This window comes from Apteryx mantelli, chromosome 3, assembly GCF_036417845.1.
Source record: "Apteryx mantelli isolate bAptMan1 chromosome 3, bAptMan1.hap1, whole genome shotgun sequence".
Lineage (NCBI taxonomy): Eukaryota > Metazoa > Chordata > Aves > Apterygiformes > Apterygidae > Apteryx > Apteryx mantelli.
This window is the reverse complement of record NC_089980.1, coordinates 2470036-2486435: the sequence shown is the minus strand read 5'-3', so window position 1 is coordinate 2486435 and position 16400 is coordinate 2470036. Positions and strand designations below refer to the sequence as shown.

Sequence of the window (16400 nt, the reverse complement as noted above, 5' to 3'; positions counted from 1 at the left end):
TGCGCATCCTGCCTCTGCACGCGTTCCCAGCCCCGTGGGACCGCGGAGCTGAGCCTCCCTCCAGCTCCGTCCTGCTCCCGCTCTGCTCGGTGCAGGCCTGCACATCGCCTGTGCCGTCGCACCGGAGGCTAGAGACCCCGATGTGCACGGTGGGGCCGTTCAGCCCCCAAAAGGGAACCGCGTTTAGCCGAAAGAGGACTGTTTTGAGCTGACTAGAGCTGGCTTTGCCTGCTTTGACTTTGACTGGACGTGAAGTCTTGGCTTGTGTTCAGGACTCCACGGCTGTGCAGCTCCCTTGCTGCCCTGGCAGCCCCCAGACTCCCGTCCCTCCACCAGTGTGCTATGTCCAGCAGGCCAAGAATTGCCCATGCTCTGTGGGTTTCATCTCTCAGCCGTCCCTCCCTTACTCCCCCAAAGCCCCTTGTCCTACTTGCCGTTTGTCTTCTCGGTCCTGAGCATCTGGGAAGCGGGGCCTTTAACTTTCCTTGAGAGGTGCCAATGCAAGAGTTCACAAGTCAGCTGGTCTCTAGGTGCTCCTGCAATACACGCGTGTGGAGATGCCGTCGCCTGGGGTTTGTGTCTCCTTGCAGACATCTGTTCAAAACACCAGGACTTGCTCTGAGCTGATATGAATTAAAACTTCTGCTGATTTACTCCAGTGGGAACTGTGGATTTCATAGCATGTCTACAAAAAGGCTAGTTCTAGTATGAATTGTAAAGCAGCAGAGACAGCTAGGTCAGCTGTAAAGAAGTTCTTGAACACTTCCAGCAATTGCAAGGGACTCTGTCCCTCTTTTGCTAAGGCTGGCATGCTGGAATTTTAGAAGACAAGGAGTATATTTTGGCCTGAATCAGTTCAGACAGTGACAGGGTGGACATTGTGCTTGAAGCGTCTTCAAGTCCTCTCTAATGCCAAACTCAGGCAATGAAATCTGCGCTATGTGTGGAAAATATGGATTGGTCTTGCCACGTAGACATTTCTGTCAGCTGGAGGAGGCACCTGCCCATCTCCCTAGTAAGAAGTGTCGCTCATCATGGAAGCAGAGCTGTGCCTGGGCCGGGGAGGAGGCGTGGGAGGTGTCCTGTGAAATCATTTATACTGACAGTTCTCACGGATGCTGATTCTAAACTAACCTGATATTTGTGGCTCAACAACCTACCATGAAGGCGTGTTTTGCATTAGAAATAAAAAAAAAAAAGTCCGCAGGAAGTCCCACTATTTTGGTGCATAAATATTCAGGTAATTGAAAGGCGACAAACCATGGCGGGAATTAATGGTGTGGCTCGAATGGGCTCAACAGGGACCACATAAATGCACTTTAAGAATCCAGCATGAGTTAATGATAATACATTTTAACTGTGCTTCTCCTGAAGTACGAGGGGACAACCAAAGCTTCATAATGTAACATGTGAATGGCTGGGAACTTCTGTCCTGCAGAGTTCCTGAGTTCCTTAGCGCTCAATCTGAGTGTAGCCTGTGTGCGATTCGGGGGGATGGATCCTACTGTTGCCAGGAAGGGAGACGTTGATGTGAAAATGGGGGTGCAAGACGTTGCAGATATAGACACACTGAATTATCCAGCCTTCCCTCTCCAGAGCAAAGCAGCCCTGCAAAGCCAGGAGACTCAGGTGTAGAAGGCCAGCTTAGATCCCCGTAGACTAATGCAACCTGAGCTGAGGAAGTAGTGTCCAGGGCAGGCTTGTACTTTGGGGTGCAGGCAATATGCTTGAAGGCAGGGCTGCCATGCAAAGAGGGACCTGGAGAGGCTGGAGGAATGGGCCATCAGGAGCCTCTTGAAATTCAGCAAGGACAAATGCAGAGTCCTGCAGCCGGCATGGATAACCCGCTGCAATGGCACAGGCTGGGCCCAGACACGCCGGCGAGCAGCTCTACAGAAAGGACCCTGGGGTCTGGTGGGCCAAGCTGAGCATGAGCCAGCAGTGAGCCCTGGCAGCAGAGAGGGCCTGCAGCATTTGGGGCTGTATGAACAGAGGCAGAGCCAGGAGATCGAGGGAAGTGATTATTTCCCTCCGTTCAGCGCTCATTGGACCCCATCTAGAATACAACGTCCAGTTTTGGACCACACAATACAAGAAAGGTGTTCATGAACTGCAAGGAGTTCAGGGGAGGGTCACCAAGATGGTCAGGGGCTGCGGCTCTTGTCCTCTGAGCAGAGGCCGAGGAAGGAAGTTATCAAGAAGACGGAGCCAGGCTCTTCATGATGGTGTGTGGAGGGAGGCTAAGAGACAACGGGCCCCAGTTCAAACAGGGGAAATTCCAGCTGGATATAAGGAGGAGAAAAAATATCACTGCCAGGATAATTAAGCACCAGGGACCCAGAGAGGCTCTGCAGGCTCTGTCCTTGGAGATTTTCAAGACGTGCCAGGACAAAGCCTTGAGCAACCTGGAGTAATTCCGTAGCTGACCCTGCTTTGAGCAGGAGGTTGGACTAGAGACCTCCGAGGTCCCATCCAACCTGAATTATCTTACAACTATTTCACAGTCCCCTGTCACAGCCAGCTCTCCCAGCAAGGACTCAGCTTGCCCCCTCCTTGGTATCCTTTCTATCCTGTACCTGAGCTGTTGGTCAATTGAATGAGTAGTAAGTGACCTTATTTAGTCCAAGCTGTGGCACGTGCTCCCTCCCAGCCCCTTCTTTCCTTTCTCCACTGCCTCATTTCTCTCTGCTACGAACACCAAGCTTTCGGTTTCATTCGGTTCCCTGAAAAGCGAGAAGCCCTGTGGGAGAGGAAGAGATTTGGTGATGCTGGGAGCATAGGCCAGCAGAAAAAGCAGGGCTTGAAAGCAGTCAGATGAAAGGAAAAGAGATGGAGGGAGGGGAACAGCGCTGGCGTTCAGCTTAAGTAGAAGAGCACGGCACTACGGCTGCAGCAACATTTAAAAACTGCTTTCATCCAGAAATACATGTGTGGTCTCCATCTCCCCACAGGCCTCAGGTTTTTCATGTCTTCTAGCATCTTTCCAGCACCCTCTCTGCCTTCCCTCCAAAACACCCCCATCTACAGGGGACGCTGAATTACCCACGAGCAAACTCAGATTGGAAAAGCGTGTCTGCCCCCCTTAGACCTCTGTAAGCAGAGACCTGTTTGCACAGTTCCTCTTAGCATTAGCGGTAGCAAGGTCCAGTGTCTTTGAAAACGTGGCCTTTGCTTTCCATCACAGGTCAGGGTCTTGCTGCAGGGAGTTACTGCGAGGGGCTCACAACCCGCTCGTGGCTTCAGAAAGCTGCGTGTGCACCCCACGCAAAACTTGCAGCCTGGGCAGCTGCTGCTTTGGGACTCCTCTCAATTCCTGGGGCTGCCCTCTCCTCCTGGCAGGGGGTCTCCTCTTCTCTTGGGCTTATGCCGCTTGCTTAGATATCTCCTTCACTGAGGCAAAAAAAGGTCCCTGCCTTGTGCACGTTTTCGTTTCAGCCCCTAATCACAGAAGGTGGGATGGGAAATTGCAGTATCTGCAGGAGAGGAGAAACCTTGATAACTTACTTTGCAGCTTGTGAGCCCAGAAAGGATGTCCACAGAGGACAAGAGTGTTGCGTATTTGGTTGGATCATGAAGACTCCCAGACATTAAAAATAAGCAAGTCCCTAAGTATGGCAAGTGTGTTTTGGTTAGGGGCCTGGCCGGTCAGACAGAGGTCTGTCTCTGGGTCTGCAGGGAGGTAGCGCCTGTTCTGACTCTGCCCTTGACCATCTGAGCGACCTTGGACAAGCTCCAGCACTTCTCTGTGCTTCCGTTTCCTGCACTGTTCAATAGAAACGTTGATTTTTGACTGTATTGCAAATCATGATAGGAAACACCATGTGTAGTGCTAGCTTTTCCTAACTTTATTGGTGGCAAACTTAGTCATCATACACTAGAGGCTCACAGACTGGAAAGCTCCCTCTCCTTTCATCCACGTTAGCAGTGCGTAGGTGCAGGATCTGTGCGTCTCTCCACCCGACCCGAAAGTCTGTCAGCCTAAACACCAGTCGGTTTTACAGGTACAAGTGTCAGAAGTTCTGGCACCGTTTGTTCTCATGACAAATCCTCAGATTTCTTTGGTTTTGTATAGACATCTGCTATATAAAAAGCCTCCCCACTCGCTTTTAATGCAATATTTGCAAGCCCCTGTTTCTGGAAGGCTACTTTCAGTTGACCAAGTCTTTCTTTCTTGGTTTTTCTTTTGATTACTTGTTATCTTTCCAGTGGCTGAACATATATTAACTGTTTCTGTGCTTTAACAGCTCTGAACTTTGTATTATCCAACACCACCAATAAAATGAGACTAATAAGTTTTATTCAATTGTATGTGCAAGAGAAAACATACAAATAGAATACTATATCCGGCATATTTGGAATAAGAAATTACTGCCCAAAAGAGAGATACTGTGTCTTTAGAGGTTATCAAAATGGACCACATAAATGGGTCAGAATTTCATTGTTTTGTAGCTCCTGCTTGATTCTCTTTCAGAAAAGGCTTTTCTCATCCCATAGGTGACCTTTGGAGGCATTCGTGTCCTTTTATTCATGTATTGTAAGCATAATTAAGCAGTTGCTGAATTACGTAATAGCAAAAGAAATGCACGTTCCCGTTTCCTGCTCCATCTACTTCTCCTTTTATCAACTCAGAGTGGCTTGTCTTCAAAACATCCAGCTTTTCGTGGCTCGTCCTCGATGTTAGCATTCAGGAATGCATGGGAAAAGGCTTGGGTGACTTCGCAAAAGCCTCCGCAGCCCTTGGTAGTCACCCCTCTCGCCTGTTTTTCCCAGAAAGGGAAAGTTTTATCACTCTTCCAGATGACAGCAGATGCTGCCACCATTGCTCACACTGAGTAATACTCTCCCCTGCAGAAAGACCCAGCGAAATCAGTGGGCCGACTTGGAGAGCCAGGGGCTCTTCTCAAGGGAGAAGACAGCCAGCATCCTGCGTTACCCAAAGAGATGAGACCCATGACGTTTTCAAGGGGGTTCTCTTTTTTTGTTTAATTCACAGCAAATGTTGATGAGAGGGAGAGAGGCCTCCAGGTCAGGAGCCCCACCTGTGTGGCCAGAGCGGCTGTGGCAGCACACGTGACGCACGTAGCGGGCGAACCAGTCTAAAATGGTAACGGCTCGCCACTGACCTGAGCTCTACCATCAGTGACCCCATTACCGTCTGCTGTCGTATCCAGCCCAAAAGAATTCAAACCCCTGTCTGAGGGCGGTTTTGGTCTTGGAGATCAACCAATAGTTATTCTACAGTCGCTCGCTGTTTGGGCGCACTAAGTCTAAAATAAATGCCCTTTTTCTGGCTTAGCTCAGTCTGCTTTGGAAAGTGGTTGTTGAGTTAAACCAGAAAGGCATTTATGTTCCCAAATACGTCTGCTGAGATCAGAATTTGTTCCAGAATACTTGTTATGACAGACGTTCAGACATTCACATTCTGTCTTCGTTCAGACTTCCAACCCAAACTCTGGTTTTTCATTTGTTTTCTAAAACAATTTGTACTCATGTTTCTCCAGATACTCTCTGTTATTGATGTTACGAAATGTTTACATGACCCAACTAACATCACACCTTAATTGCAAACATTTGCTTACAAATACCAGAGAATAAATTTTTGCCTCCTATTTAGTGTTGTATTTTCTGCGCTATTACATGCATTGCAATAAATTATCTAGTAACTGTCCTCCGGGGAACCCACTGTGGCTTTAAATTAAACCATCCCCACAGAAAGTCAACTCAAGTGGTTTCCTTGATTGATGGTCTTCCCTTTGGAAAGATACCATCTAGATGCAGAGTGAGTATTAAAAGATGAGCATTGCTTTTTATCCATAGAGAGTCTGCAGAAGAAAGCAGCATTCTGGGATGCACCTTTACTCCTATGAACTTCTTTCACAGTAACTTTAGTCTTATTTAGTCATTTTCCATAAAGCTGTATTTAATCAGTCTCCACAGCCTTTTATAGCAGTACAGCATCTGGTATCCTGCTTAAAAAAGCATTCCCAATAAGGGAACATGCTTTCCTTTATCCTTGTCCCCCTAACATCTATAAAAAATTCTTTATTATATGTGTATGTTCAGTGGTAGGGTTAAGGACATTTTAAGCTCTTAAGAGAAGTTTATGGGCTCTTCAGTCAAGATTTAAGTTGGTTTTTTTTCCCCCTGCAATTTTGGAGGAGCAAGCATACTTCGATAATGAAAACGTTAACAAAGAAGCCTTACACAGTTAAGAAGGAGTGTTTTTCTGGCTTGTCAGGTTGTTCGTGCTGTTTCAAACAATCGATTCTATTCGGGAAATGTTCCCATCACATCCCACTGTCTTCCTTTTGCTTGTAAAGTGGAAGCCGCTAACTCTTGCACATGTGATTCAGCCTGCTTTGTGTAGTAACAGCTCGGCGGTTTATGACCGTATGGCAGGGGGTGGCTTTTTTTTAGCTACTCATATTAAACCGTGGAAGGTGCCAGCAAGGCATGTGGTCTTTAACAGCTTTGTCGCATTTACTGAACAGTGCCGTGTACAGATGGAACAGTGGGAATGCAGGAAACATAAAGGAAGTAATTAACCAAGTAAATCTTTGGAAACAGCATATGTCGAAGAAGTTTGCATAGAGTAGTAGGTCCTTTTCCTTCCAGGAAACACTGTTTTAAATAAGAACAGTCCCTGGGCACCACTGTTGGAAGGCTGTAGGAGGTAAGTATTTTTGATGACAATCCAAGCAGGTGGATGCTAAGGAGAGGTTAAATGTCCAAGGCTGAAATGGTCTTCAGGGCAGGAGGTCAGGGGATGGACAGAGCCTGAGCTCCAGCCCTGACCATTAACAAGCTGGAGGAGAGGAGATAAGATGTATTTTGGGGGTCATGGAGAAGGCAAAGCAATCCTGACTGGTAAAATGCCCCACTCTCTTCTCCTTCTCTCCAGTGTAGAAAAGGATGTCAAAGCCACCACCTGCCCTCTGTATGAGGAGATGCTAACTTAAGTAGCTGGGGAACAGCAATGGAAATTAAGGGTTGTTAACACCCATGATGTCTTTTTTCACGTACTTCTCCTGAAATACATATTGGCGGTTTCCCACTCTTAGCAGACAGTGTAACTTTTCTGGTTGAATTCCTTCAATTCAGCGTTGTCAGTTCAGTCCCAGTGTTGTAATCAATGACTCTGATGTGTTTTTCCGCAGCGCTTGCATCTTAGCGAAGATGTGGCTGGGGCAACTTTCATGGCAGCTGGAAGCTCTGCTCCTGAGTTGTTTACATCTGTCATAGGTAATTAATTAACCTGCTGCTGCTTCTTGACACCCCCTCTTTCCCCTCCCTGGTTTTCGGAGTTCGGATGGGTTAGCTAAGCGCCTACAGCGACATTTGTTCCAACGCCTGACCTCATGGACACACGCACAAGACTAACTGTGGTGAACCCTCACTAGATTTCAGGGGTTGTATGTGTACATCTCCAGCCGTTGATGAAGAGGTTTTTAAAAAAGCACCACTATGCCACAGCAGGGCTGCCTCGGAAGTGGTTCAGTCTACGCCAGCAGAACCAGGGCCGGCACCACAGTCAGGTCACCGTAACCATCTGTTAATCTTACCTTGCTGTAGCACAGCTGAGCAGCACAGCGCTGAGCTCTGCATGTGCAGCCTTCTCCTCCCATCCTATCCACCCTCCAAATGCTACCTGTCACAGGGTCTCTAGGGCTTAGTGTGAAAGTATGCACCTCCAGCCTCTCGGGTTGATACCCAGGCAAACTCTTTGTGTCCTCAAATACACGTTCTCCTCCATCACCTCCACTCTGATTAGTCTTTGAACACCTCTTCCCTCCGGGAAAGCTGAAGACAGGAGGAGAGGATATGAGACCCTTTCTCTCCGCAACAAGTTGGTCAGAGCATCACTCTACCGAAGTATCGCTCTGTTTATGGAAAGCATGATCAAGTGTTTCAGCAGTATGTAGGCCAGGAAACTCAGAGAAATTTGTGCGCTCTTTCCACAGCCTCAAGCTAAGAGGTTGTTGTGTGGATGGGGAGGAAAGAACACCTGGATGTGCCAAGAGCAACCCAAGTCTTGGGGCAAGGATTTGGAGAGAGGGTGCTGAGCTCAAGGCCATGCAATTAGAGGCAGTTTTTGTAAAGACTGTGAAACAGATCTTTGTCTCATCCTGAATTCACTGAGCCTAGAAACAGCAGCAGCTGCTAGTACCCCGGTGTTTAAGCACAGTGGATGCTATTTTGGACCCTGCTTTATTTTATTTGGGGAAAGGGACTTCAGTCAGAGAGCTGTTATAAAATGATTCTGTATGCTACCTGGCATAAGGGGAAAGTCTTCCTGCAGTTGTTACTCATCCATATCCCTAGGAGGTAGGTTATCATCAGAACAATAAATGGAGGGTTAAGGTGGGCTCTCCATCTCTGTGAGGAAGACTATTCTGAGCTTAGATACTTTCTCTAAAAGATTGTCCAATTTCAGTAACAGCTATCAGATGCAGAGCACAAATTAATTCACGCAAAGCTGCATACTCTGCAGAGAGGTCTGATTAGACAATCGAAGTGCTGGTTTGTTAGCCTCAAAATGTAGGGACTTAAAACGGACTGAGCTGGGTTTGTACTCGAGGAGAGTGCAATAGCAGGGTGAAAATAAAATCGGATTCCTTCAGGCAGCCTGGAGATACTCTAACACGTCATTATCTTGCTGTGGTTTGGTCCACCAGATGCTGAATGTCACGTGATAGGTGACTAGTTCTGTGTAACGTGTTTCTGAGAAAAGGAAAAAATAAAATAAAATCTAGATTATGCTGGCCAGATAAACTCAGATGGAGCCTTAAAAATAAGTGGTGAATTTAAACAGACTGACAGCTAGCAGGAGATGGAGTGTTACTTTTACGCTGGCTTCCTATGGAAAGAGGTTCGTGCGGTACCATGATGTATCTGACAGTTCATCTCCCTCTCCATTAACCTCATTGGCCAATTTTAACCAAATTTGACAGAAGAGCTCACAAAGGAGCTTGTAATTTAGGCCGTTAACCCATTGTCAGGGGCATCATTCAGCTTGGAGGTAACTAGTGGCCGGACAGCCCTGAATTGGCTCCATCTCATGCCTCTCCTTGCCTATAGAAGCCAACAGAGATGGAGGTTTAGGGAATAGTGGAGTACTGGTGGTGGGAGGTCTTGGGGGAGATAGGAGCCAAATCGGCAGGAAACTACCAGCTGCTCTCACAGAGCTTGCTGTCTTTTACGATGTGCCTTGCCGTAGTGCTGGACTGCAAGCCCAGGAGGTTGGTGACTTAGACATTTCTGAGGTCTTTGGTTTTCATTAGACACTCTATCTAAATCCCCTCAGAAAGCAAGTTCTGCCGCCTTTATTCACCCTAGTACTTTTCTCTCCAAGTTGCCCTGTTAAATAGGAATCAAAGAGGCAGAACTGGTGCATGGCAGTCATTAATGGGGTGAGAGGTCTGCAATTTTTTTGAGTAAAAATTGTGTTCTTTCCAATTTACACAGCTCGCCTTGAACTTGTTTTTCAGGTGTTTTTATCACGAAAGGAGACGTAGGCGTTGGAACCATCGTGGGCTCTGCTGTATTTAACATTCTCTGCATTATTGGTGTGTGTGGGCTTTTTGCAGGACAGGTAAGAGCATTTAATGATTCCTAATGGTTCTTGCTTCTTCACATGCCTTGGTTGTACTGTGAAATCAGTTGCCAGGTTTGCAACCTTGCCACAAACTTCTCTGGCTCTTTTCTTTTTAACTGGGCCTTACACTGTTCCTCTTGCGTTTTTGAAATGAAAAACAAACCAGCAAATATCAGCTCAGGCTTTTTAAGCTGCCCAAGAGATATGAATGGTCAAAGGAGTAAAAGTTGGTTATTGAACACATCCTCTCTGTAGCTATTGAAAAATGGATTGTGACCTGTGTATCTGGTTCTTTAAGACCAAAGGAGCCAGGAAATGTCTCTGCCTCGGGTTGGTGAAAATGGAATTTGGTGAGGCGTGAAAGATGTTTCTGAAAGCATCGTGACACTTCTGGAGCATCACGAAAGATGCTTCCTTTGTGCAAGATAGGTTCGGATGCATATGCTGAGCTGACACAATGTTGTTGGTGACTGACGTGACGTACAAAATTATATTGGTAAGATGTGGCCTTTGCTTGTACTTTATCTCATTATTTACATTCACAGACTCACCAAATGGTTTATGTGGAGAGGAATCTCTGGAGGTCTCTGGTCCAAACCCCCGTACCCCACCCCAACTTAACGCAGGGCCAACTTCAAAGCTAGATCAGGTTGTTCGGGGCCTTGTCCAGTCAAGTTTTGAATATCTCCAAGGATGCCCCGACTTTTTACCTCGCTAACAATAAAGCTATCCATTCCTAGTATAATTCCTGACTGCATTCCAGCATGTCAAACTACATATGACAACACGAGTTACTCATCTGAAATTAAATTAAGTTGTGACATCTCAGCCGCTATCTGACTTGCAGAGATGATTGACTCGCTATAATTAAACATCTGAATCTGCATTCACTTTAGCGTTTGCCAGCGTGCCTAGTATTTTTCTGTTCTCATAAAATGTTATTTGAAATCTTACTCTGAAGACTTGTTTGCAGTGAGGTAAAGCAGGATATCAGAAGCAATACAGGGCAATAGGCCAACTATCTCTGAAAGAGGAATCTAAGAGAAGGGACTTGTATAACTTTGTCAATACGAGAAAGCAAGCAGAGAGCTCAGACTTCCCTGGGAAAGTTTACAATCCACTTTTCATTTGCATTAACCGCAAACTTTTTCAGGATGAAGATGAACATTTTTCACAATAGGGGAGGCTTGGGAAAAATCCACAAAAGGACTTTGTAGGCACCTAAACTCCCTTGATTTGCATGGGAAATGAAAGGAAATTCAGGTGCCAAGACACAGCTCTGGAGCTGGCCCATGATGATGGAGCTGTACAGCCGGTATGTGATGTTGATGGGCTCTTCAGAACAACATGCAGCTGAAAGCTACACATATTCAATACGTTAGTGGTTCTGTTGTAACTCTTACTGTGAAAACCCATTTGATTCAGGCCGATTAATAGCTACCAAAGCTTTCCCGGGGCGTGAAGCTGTGTTCCTCGGAGGTGTTCTCCTGTAATCAGTAGGACTTTTTCCTCAGGTGGTTTTTTCAAGCAAATGAAAAAGATTAACTGTTTAGCACGATGACAGAGGAGCTAAGTCTTCCTACTGTATGTTCTGCATTATTGATTGCAAGCCCCAAACCTGCTGAAAAAACATGGCCACAAATCACAGCTTTCAATGGAAAACGCTTGAAGTTTGGGAATTGGTAGAAAATGTCGGTCTTCGTGGGAGACCTGTTGGGGTGGGGGGGGGAATGTTTGTTTCTGAAGGACATAACTTACAGCCAAAATGTCCTTATAAATGCCTGAGCCCTTCTTCAGCCTTCCGGGCGTGATAGAGTTCAGAAGTTCAAAAGCGGGGGGTTGGTTGCCATAAGTCGTCCTAAGTCTAATCCTAAGCAGAGAATTAAGATTTGGACTTGTTTGTCCTGATTTTTTTTTTTTCCCCTGAGCCTGCTAGTGATTTGTGGTGTGGTTTCGTCAAGTTCAGTCGTTCCGGTTCTTATCCCTAGGCTGCAGGCTGGACTGCAGCAAACAGAGGCGAAGGGACTTGACGAAACCCTGAGCAGCGTTTCGCCTTGGAGCTCGGACCTGAGGAGTCAGCGGGCAGAGTCCTCCGTGCGCCAGGTGCAGCCCGCGAATCTTTGGCTGGGTCATCAGAGTGTCACGTGCCTGATTCCCAATCTGCCAGCTTTCACCGCGACTCTGTCAGAAAAGCAGGGAACAGCCCATTTTGCGTTTACAAGACAAAAAGGGTTGATTTGGGATTTGTGGCAAGCAGTGGGGAAAAAACAATTAAAAATGGATGAAAAAGCATTTTTAAGTACTGTTAAAATAAAACTACTTGGACGTGCTGCACGCACAAAGGAAAAGGTGATTTTTAACAAAACGTGTTTGCGTTCAAACTTAACCTCATTTGCTGAACAAAGGGGACCTGGTGTCTGTAGTGAATTGGACTGTCTTCTCTTACGTGGTATGAACCAGTAGTTTTGCGAGAATTAGGTCACTCTGACTTACAGTGATGCAAGATGGGATGGCCAGGAACGAACTTATTTCTTCCCTTTTCAGCTCACGATTGGTTTCTGAGCTTGTCTTCCCCTTCAGAAGCCCCAGTTCATCCCATGCTTAGCTAGGGTCTTCCCTCAGCTCAGTGGCTAGCATCTTTCGGCAGAAAACCTACGCTGCTTGACTATGAACGTGCATTACTAAAAGAAAAAATATAATAGAAATTAAAGTATTTTTTGCTTTATGATCATTAGCGCTTACGCATCTGCCCTGGGCAATCCCTGGTCCAGGCTGGAGTGTTTTAGAGTATGTTGGGCAGAAGCAAGGGAAGTGGAGGATTCATTCCATGTCTACGGCAACGTCCTTCTGCCAGTGCTTTGGGGGGGCTTCACCGAGATCCATCCTTCAATACTCTGCTGGAGCGAGGTGGCTACTGAAAATTGCCCGGGTGGCCAGCCAGGGCTGGTGCTCTATGCCCCTTGCGTCTAGTTTAGATTTAGGACTTTATTTATCCTTATTTCCAAAAATTAGTCTTTGACTCAACTTTTAAAATATGTATGTCTTTGTATATTCTTTTATATGTTTCTATTTAGACTTACATAATTTATGTAAAACCATAAATATGTGTGGACCATTAGACACAAACAAATATACATATTTCTATACATACAGGTATATATAAAAATGGGTTTGAGCTGGGAGTTTTGGGGGAGAGGGAGGTAAAGACAGAGCGGAATTTAGGACCCTTAGAAATTTAGGGTCCTTATAAAAGTCCAGAAAAGAACTGCACTCTCAGTTGAAGCAGAACTCATATATAAAACACACAGGGCTGTTGATCCAGCTACGGAGCAAGACGCTAATCCCATCTGCGGATGCTTCTTGAGCCCGTGCTCCAGTGTGCCGTAACTAAACTCGCATAATTATAGCACTGATGAGGAGCAATTTCAAAATGATCACGCAGGCGATTTCTGCTCGGGGAATTGCAGAGAGCGTGCACGTATTCTCGCCGTGGCTTTCCTTTCGCGTCCGCCAGCCGTAGTTGCAATATTCCAGCGGGAGCTTTTAGATATCGATGATGATGACGATGGTTTGCAGCTAGAATTGTGGTAGTTCTTTGGGATCCCGCTGCCTAATCAATACCTGAGAGTGCCCGGTGCTGTTCGGATGCTCCGCTGCTTGGAGGTACTGCAAACCCAAGAGGTGGACGGAGGGCGTCGTGCCCAGCGGACCTCAATAAACCGTAAAGCGGTGGCAACTCTTCTTCCGCCGCTCTCAGGGAGCCCAGCTTGGAGCCCAGACTTTCTTCTGCATTTCCATAAGAAATCTTATATACTACTGGTGGTCAGAACAGAGCTAGTCAAAAAAAGGAAGAAAAAGCAGTAGCGTTCTAAAAAGCTCTGAAATATTTGGGGGTTTTGTTAGCTTTTGTAAATTTTTTGAAACTCTTCCATTTACACATTTGTTTTTGGTGTGCCTTTTCTCTCCGTTTTTATTTTGCCATCTAAATGGGGAGAAAATATGACAAAGAAGAGCGAACAGTCATTTCTGCATTTGATTTTTAAAAAGCACTCTAATTTTGCAGAACCGTTCCGTATCATCAGAAAGCCTTTTTTTGACTGGTGAAAAGCTGAATTCAAAAATATCGATCAGCTCTCTGCAGGGTATGTTTTATTTTTAAATTAGGTTGCAGTAGGTATGTGCTATGTTGGATATGCTATTCTTTGGCTCAAGAAAATACTGCTTCTGGCTACCCACACGTCATTTAAAAAAAAGGAAACAAGCCCCCACCCCCAGAAAGTTATATGCGTTTTCTCGAACACCCACACTGATTGATTATTTTTCTAAGCATTTAATGGATGGGAAGTGCACGCTTCTCCGACTAAATCAGAGCAGGCGTCCCACTGCTGGGACTGGAGAGGAAAGCACGATGCCCACACCTCGGTATAACACGGTGCACCTAAAAACAGCATTAAAAGAGCATTATTAAGGTTGAAAGTCAAATGCTGAGAAGTTTGAAAATGGTAGCGTTAAGGTTCCTTGTGCAACCTTAACTTGCCCCCCCCGGTGTGTTTGCATTATTATACAGCCTTTAATTACGTGATCAGACGCTGGTTGCTCCGTGGGGTCCCTGCCTCCTTCAGGGCACAGAGTGGACTTTGCTCACTTAATGAGCAGCTCTTCGTTATTTTGTCTTCTCTGCGTTGTTCAGTGCGCGGCCTTCTGCCTTCTTCGCCAGGCTCTATTCAAACCCGGCTCTAAAGGCAGAATTATTGATTTCCTCTTGAGCCTCTGCCGTGCTCGTCGCTATTGTATCTGAGCAGTTGATGAACAATTAATTAATTTTCCCCAAACCTCTGCGAGATGAAGGGGTATTTTAAAGATGGGGAAACAAAGCACCGAGAGATTAAAGAGAAAAGAAGAACTTGTCATTTTAGGTGCCAACGAGAGCTGGCGTGGACCTGGTTTTTTTCTGAACGTATGGAAGAGCCCGGTGGCATTTTCCGCGCTCAGAGTTCAGCTCCCTCGGGCTCCAGATGCTGTTCCCACTGCTCCGACTGCTCCAGCAGGTATTGCCCAAACGGCGCCTTGCAGGACTGAGCTTGGTTTTGGTGACCGGCTCAGCCCCCCCATAGCCCAGCTCTCCATGGGGGCACTCAGCTGCTTTAACCATATGACTCCCTTTTCTTTTCCTCGGTCTCAGTCCCGACATATATTCCACCTTCTGCAAGGGGATGCACAAACCACCTCTCTCGTGTATCCTGGATTCATCCCTAGGCCCGCTCTTGACCTGAATTAAGCAAGTGCCTGAATTGCGTCCTCTCCTAACGTTTAGCGCTTGGTTTTGCTAGCGTGGTGATGTTCTTTCTAACCGCCCACTGGCTTCAGGTTTCTTTGCGTACGCTCTGTCTCCCTGCTCCCCCGCGCTCCGTTCCTCTTGCGAACATAAACGCGTTTCTTGAGGCTTGAGAGAAGAACTGTCTCCAGCCGGAACTTCTGCCAGTGGATCCACCCCAAAGCTGTTTCTCGAGCCTCCAGCTTTTCCCAGCCCTGCTGACCTCTGGTCCCATTCTCCTCTTGCCCACTCTTCCACTCTTGGACTTCTTGGCCCAATTCCTCCCACCTCCCTCTATCCATGCCGGGATGCCTCTTGGGAGGAACAGGAGCCTGCTCTAGAGCCGAGGCAATCGCATTTTCTGCCTTTTTCGTCTCCCCCACCCGTTGGAGACTTGGTGGGCGCACCCCAAGCCCAGCCCCGTGGCAACGTCACGCTGGAGAGCCCACCTGATGGCTCAAGGACCACAGCACCCCTGCTTCGTGATCCCGGGGGAGACGTGGCCGAGCTAAGAGCTCTCCTCTGGAGGCATCTCGCTGAAGTCCCTCATCCAACCTAACGAGCCTGCAGTGGGAATTCCTCATCGTGAAATGGGAAGCCACCCCATCCCAAGTCTTCCTCCAGTCCCCCAATGGGTTTCAGGCTACTTTGCATCCCCCGGTTCGCCACGTTTCTCTGAGCCTTGTCACCTCTGCCTTCAAATTAGGAGGCTTCCCCTTCCCGAGGCTCCACGCGTGCTGGAGATGGGTGTTAGGAGCGGCGGAGGTCGCTGGCGCGTGCTGAGCCCGGCGTGCTTCGTGCACCGGCTCGCGCGGGAGGGTGCTGCTGGCAGCGGGCGCAGCGCAAGGGGGGCAGGAAAGAGCCGGCAGAAGCGCTTAACGCTTCGCAGCGCGTCCAGAACAGCTTGGGAGCGAGCTGCCAGAAACCCGACAGCGAGGCAGTGATTAGAAGAGCTTCCACTTCGTTTCTCTATTTATGTATTTAATTTTGAAATTTTTAAGGAATTTGTCACCTTGGTCGCTAGAGCCCCAGGCCTGCAAGCGCTCGCAGCCAGGCTCATTTCCGCGCCCGGAGCCGCTCGCGGGGCTGGTGTCGGAGAGCCACGCAACTCGTTTACGACGTCTGCTGCTCTGCCTCGTCTCAGGGTTGCCAAATAGCTGTGGGAGTGCTCGAAGTCTCTTAAAGAGCTGCTCTCATGCTAAAAAACAATTGAAGTAGATGAAAATCGGCTTTAATGTATTGTTGTGCTCCTTTTTCCTTTGTGGCCCGGCCAGAAAGTACAAAGTTGGTCTGGAAATTGGATCGGTTTGAATAATGTCAACAGACGGGGGAGATTTACCATGTGGCTGTCCTGCTCCAGCCCAGAGCTGAAACTGTGCGCGCTACAAACGCTAGGGAAGGATTAATAAATGCAAAAGAAAAAATTGCTTTATAAGCCATGAAGACGTTTCTGTTAGAGTTAAGTATTATAAACCCCTTGTCTCCCTTTCT

The 16400-nt window shown here is 47.2% G+C and overlaps 1 protein-coding gene across 3 annotated transcripts in view; it reads left to right on the top strand.

The window, feature by feature from the left end:
• The window catches only part of SLC24A3 (solute carrier family 24 member 3), a 247865-nt gene that overhangs the window by 169831 nt on the left and 61634 nt on the right, over positions 1-16400 (top strand). For all 3 annotated transcript variants that reach the window (XM_067292621.1, XM_067292622.1, XM_067292623.1), the window contains 2 exons: positions 7158-7242; positions 9489-9592. In XM_067292621.1, coding sequence (XP_067148722.1) covers positions 7158-7242; positions 9489-9592 — 189 coding nt within the window. The remainder of the gene's footprint in view (positions 1-7157; positions 7243-9488; positions 9593-16400) is intronic.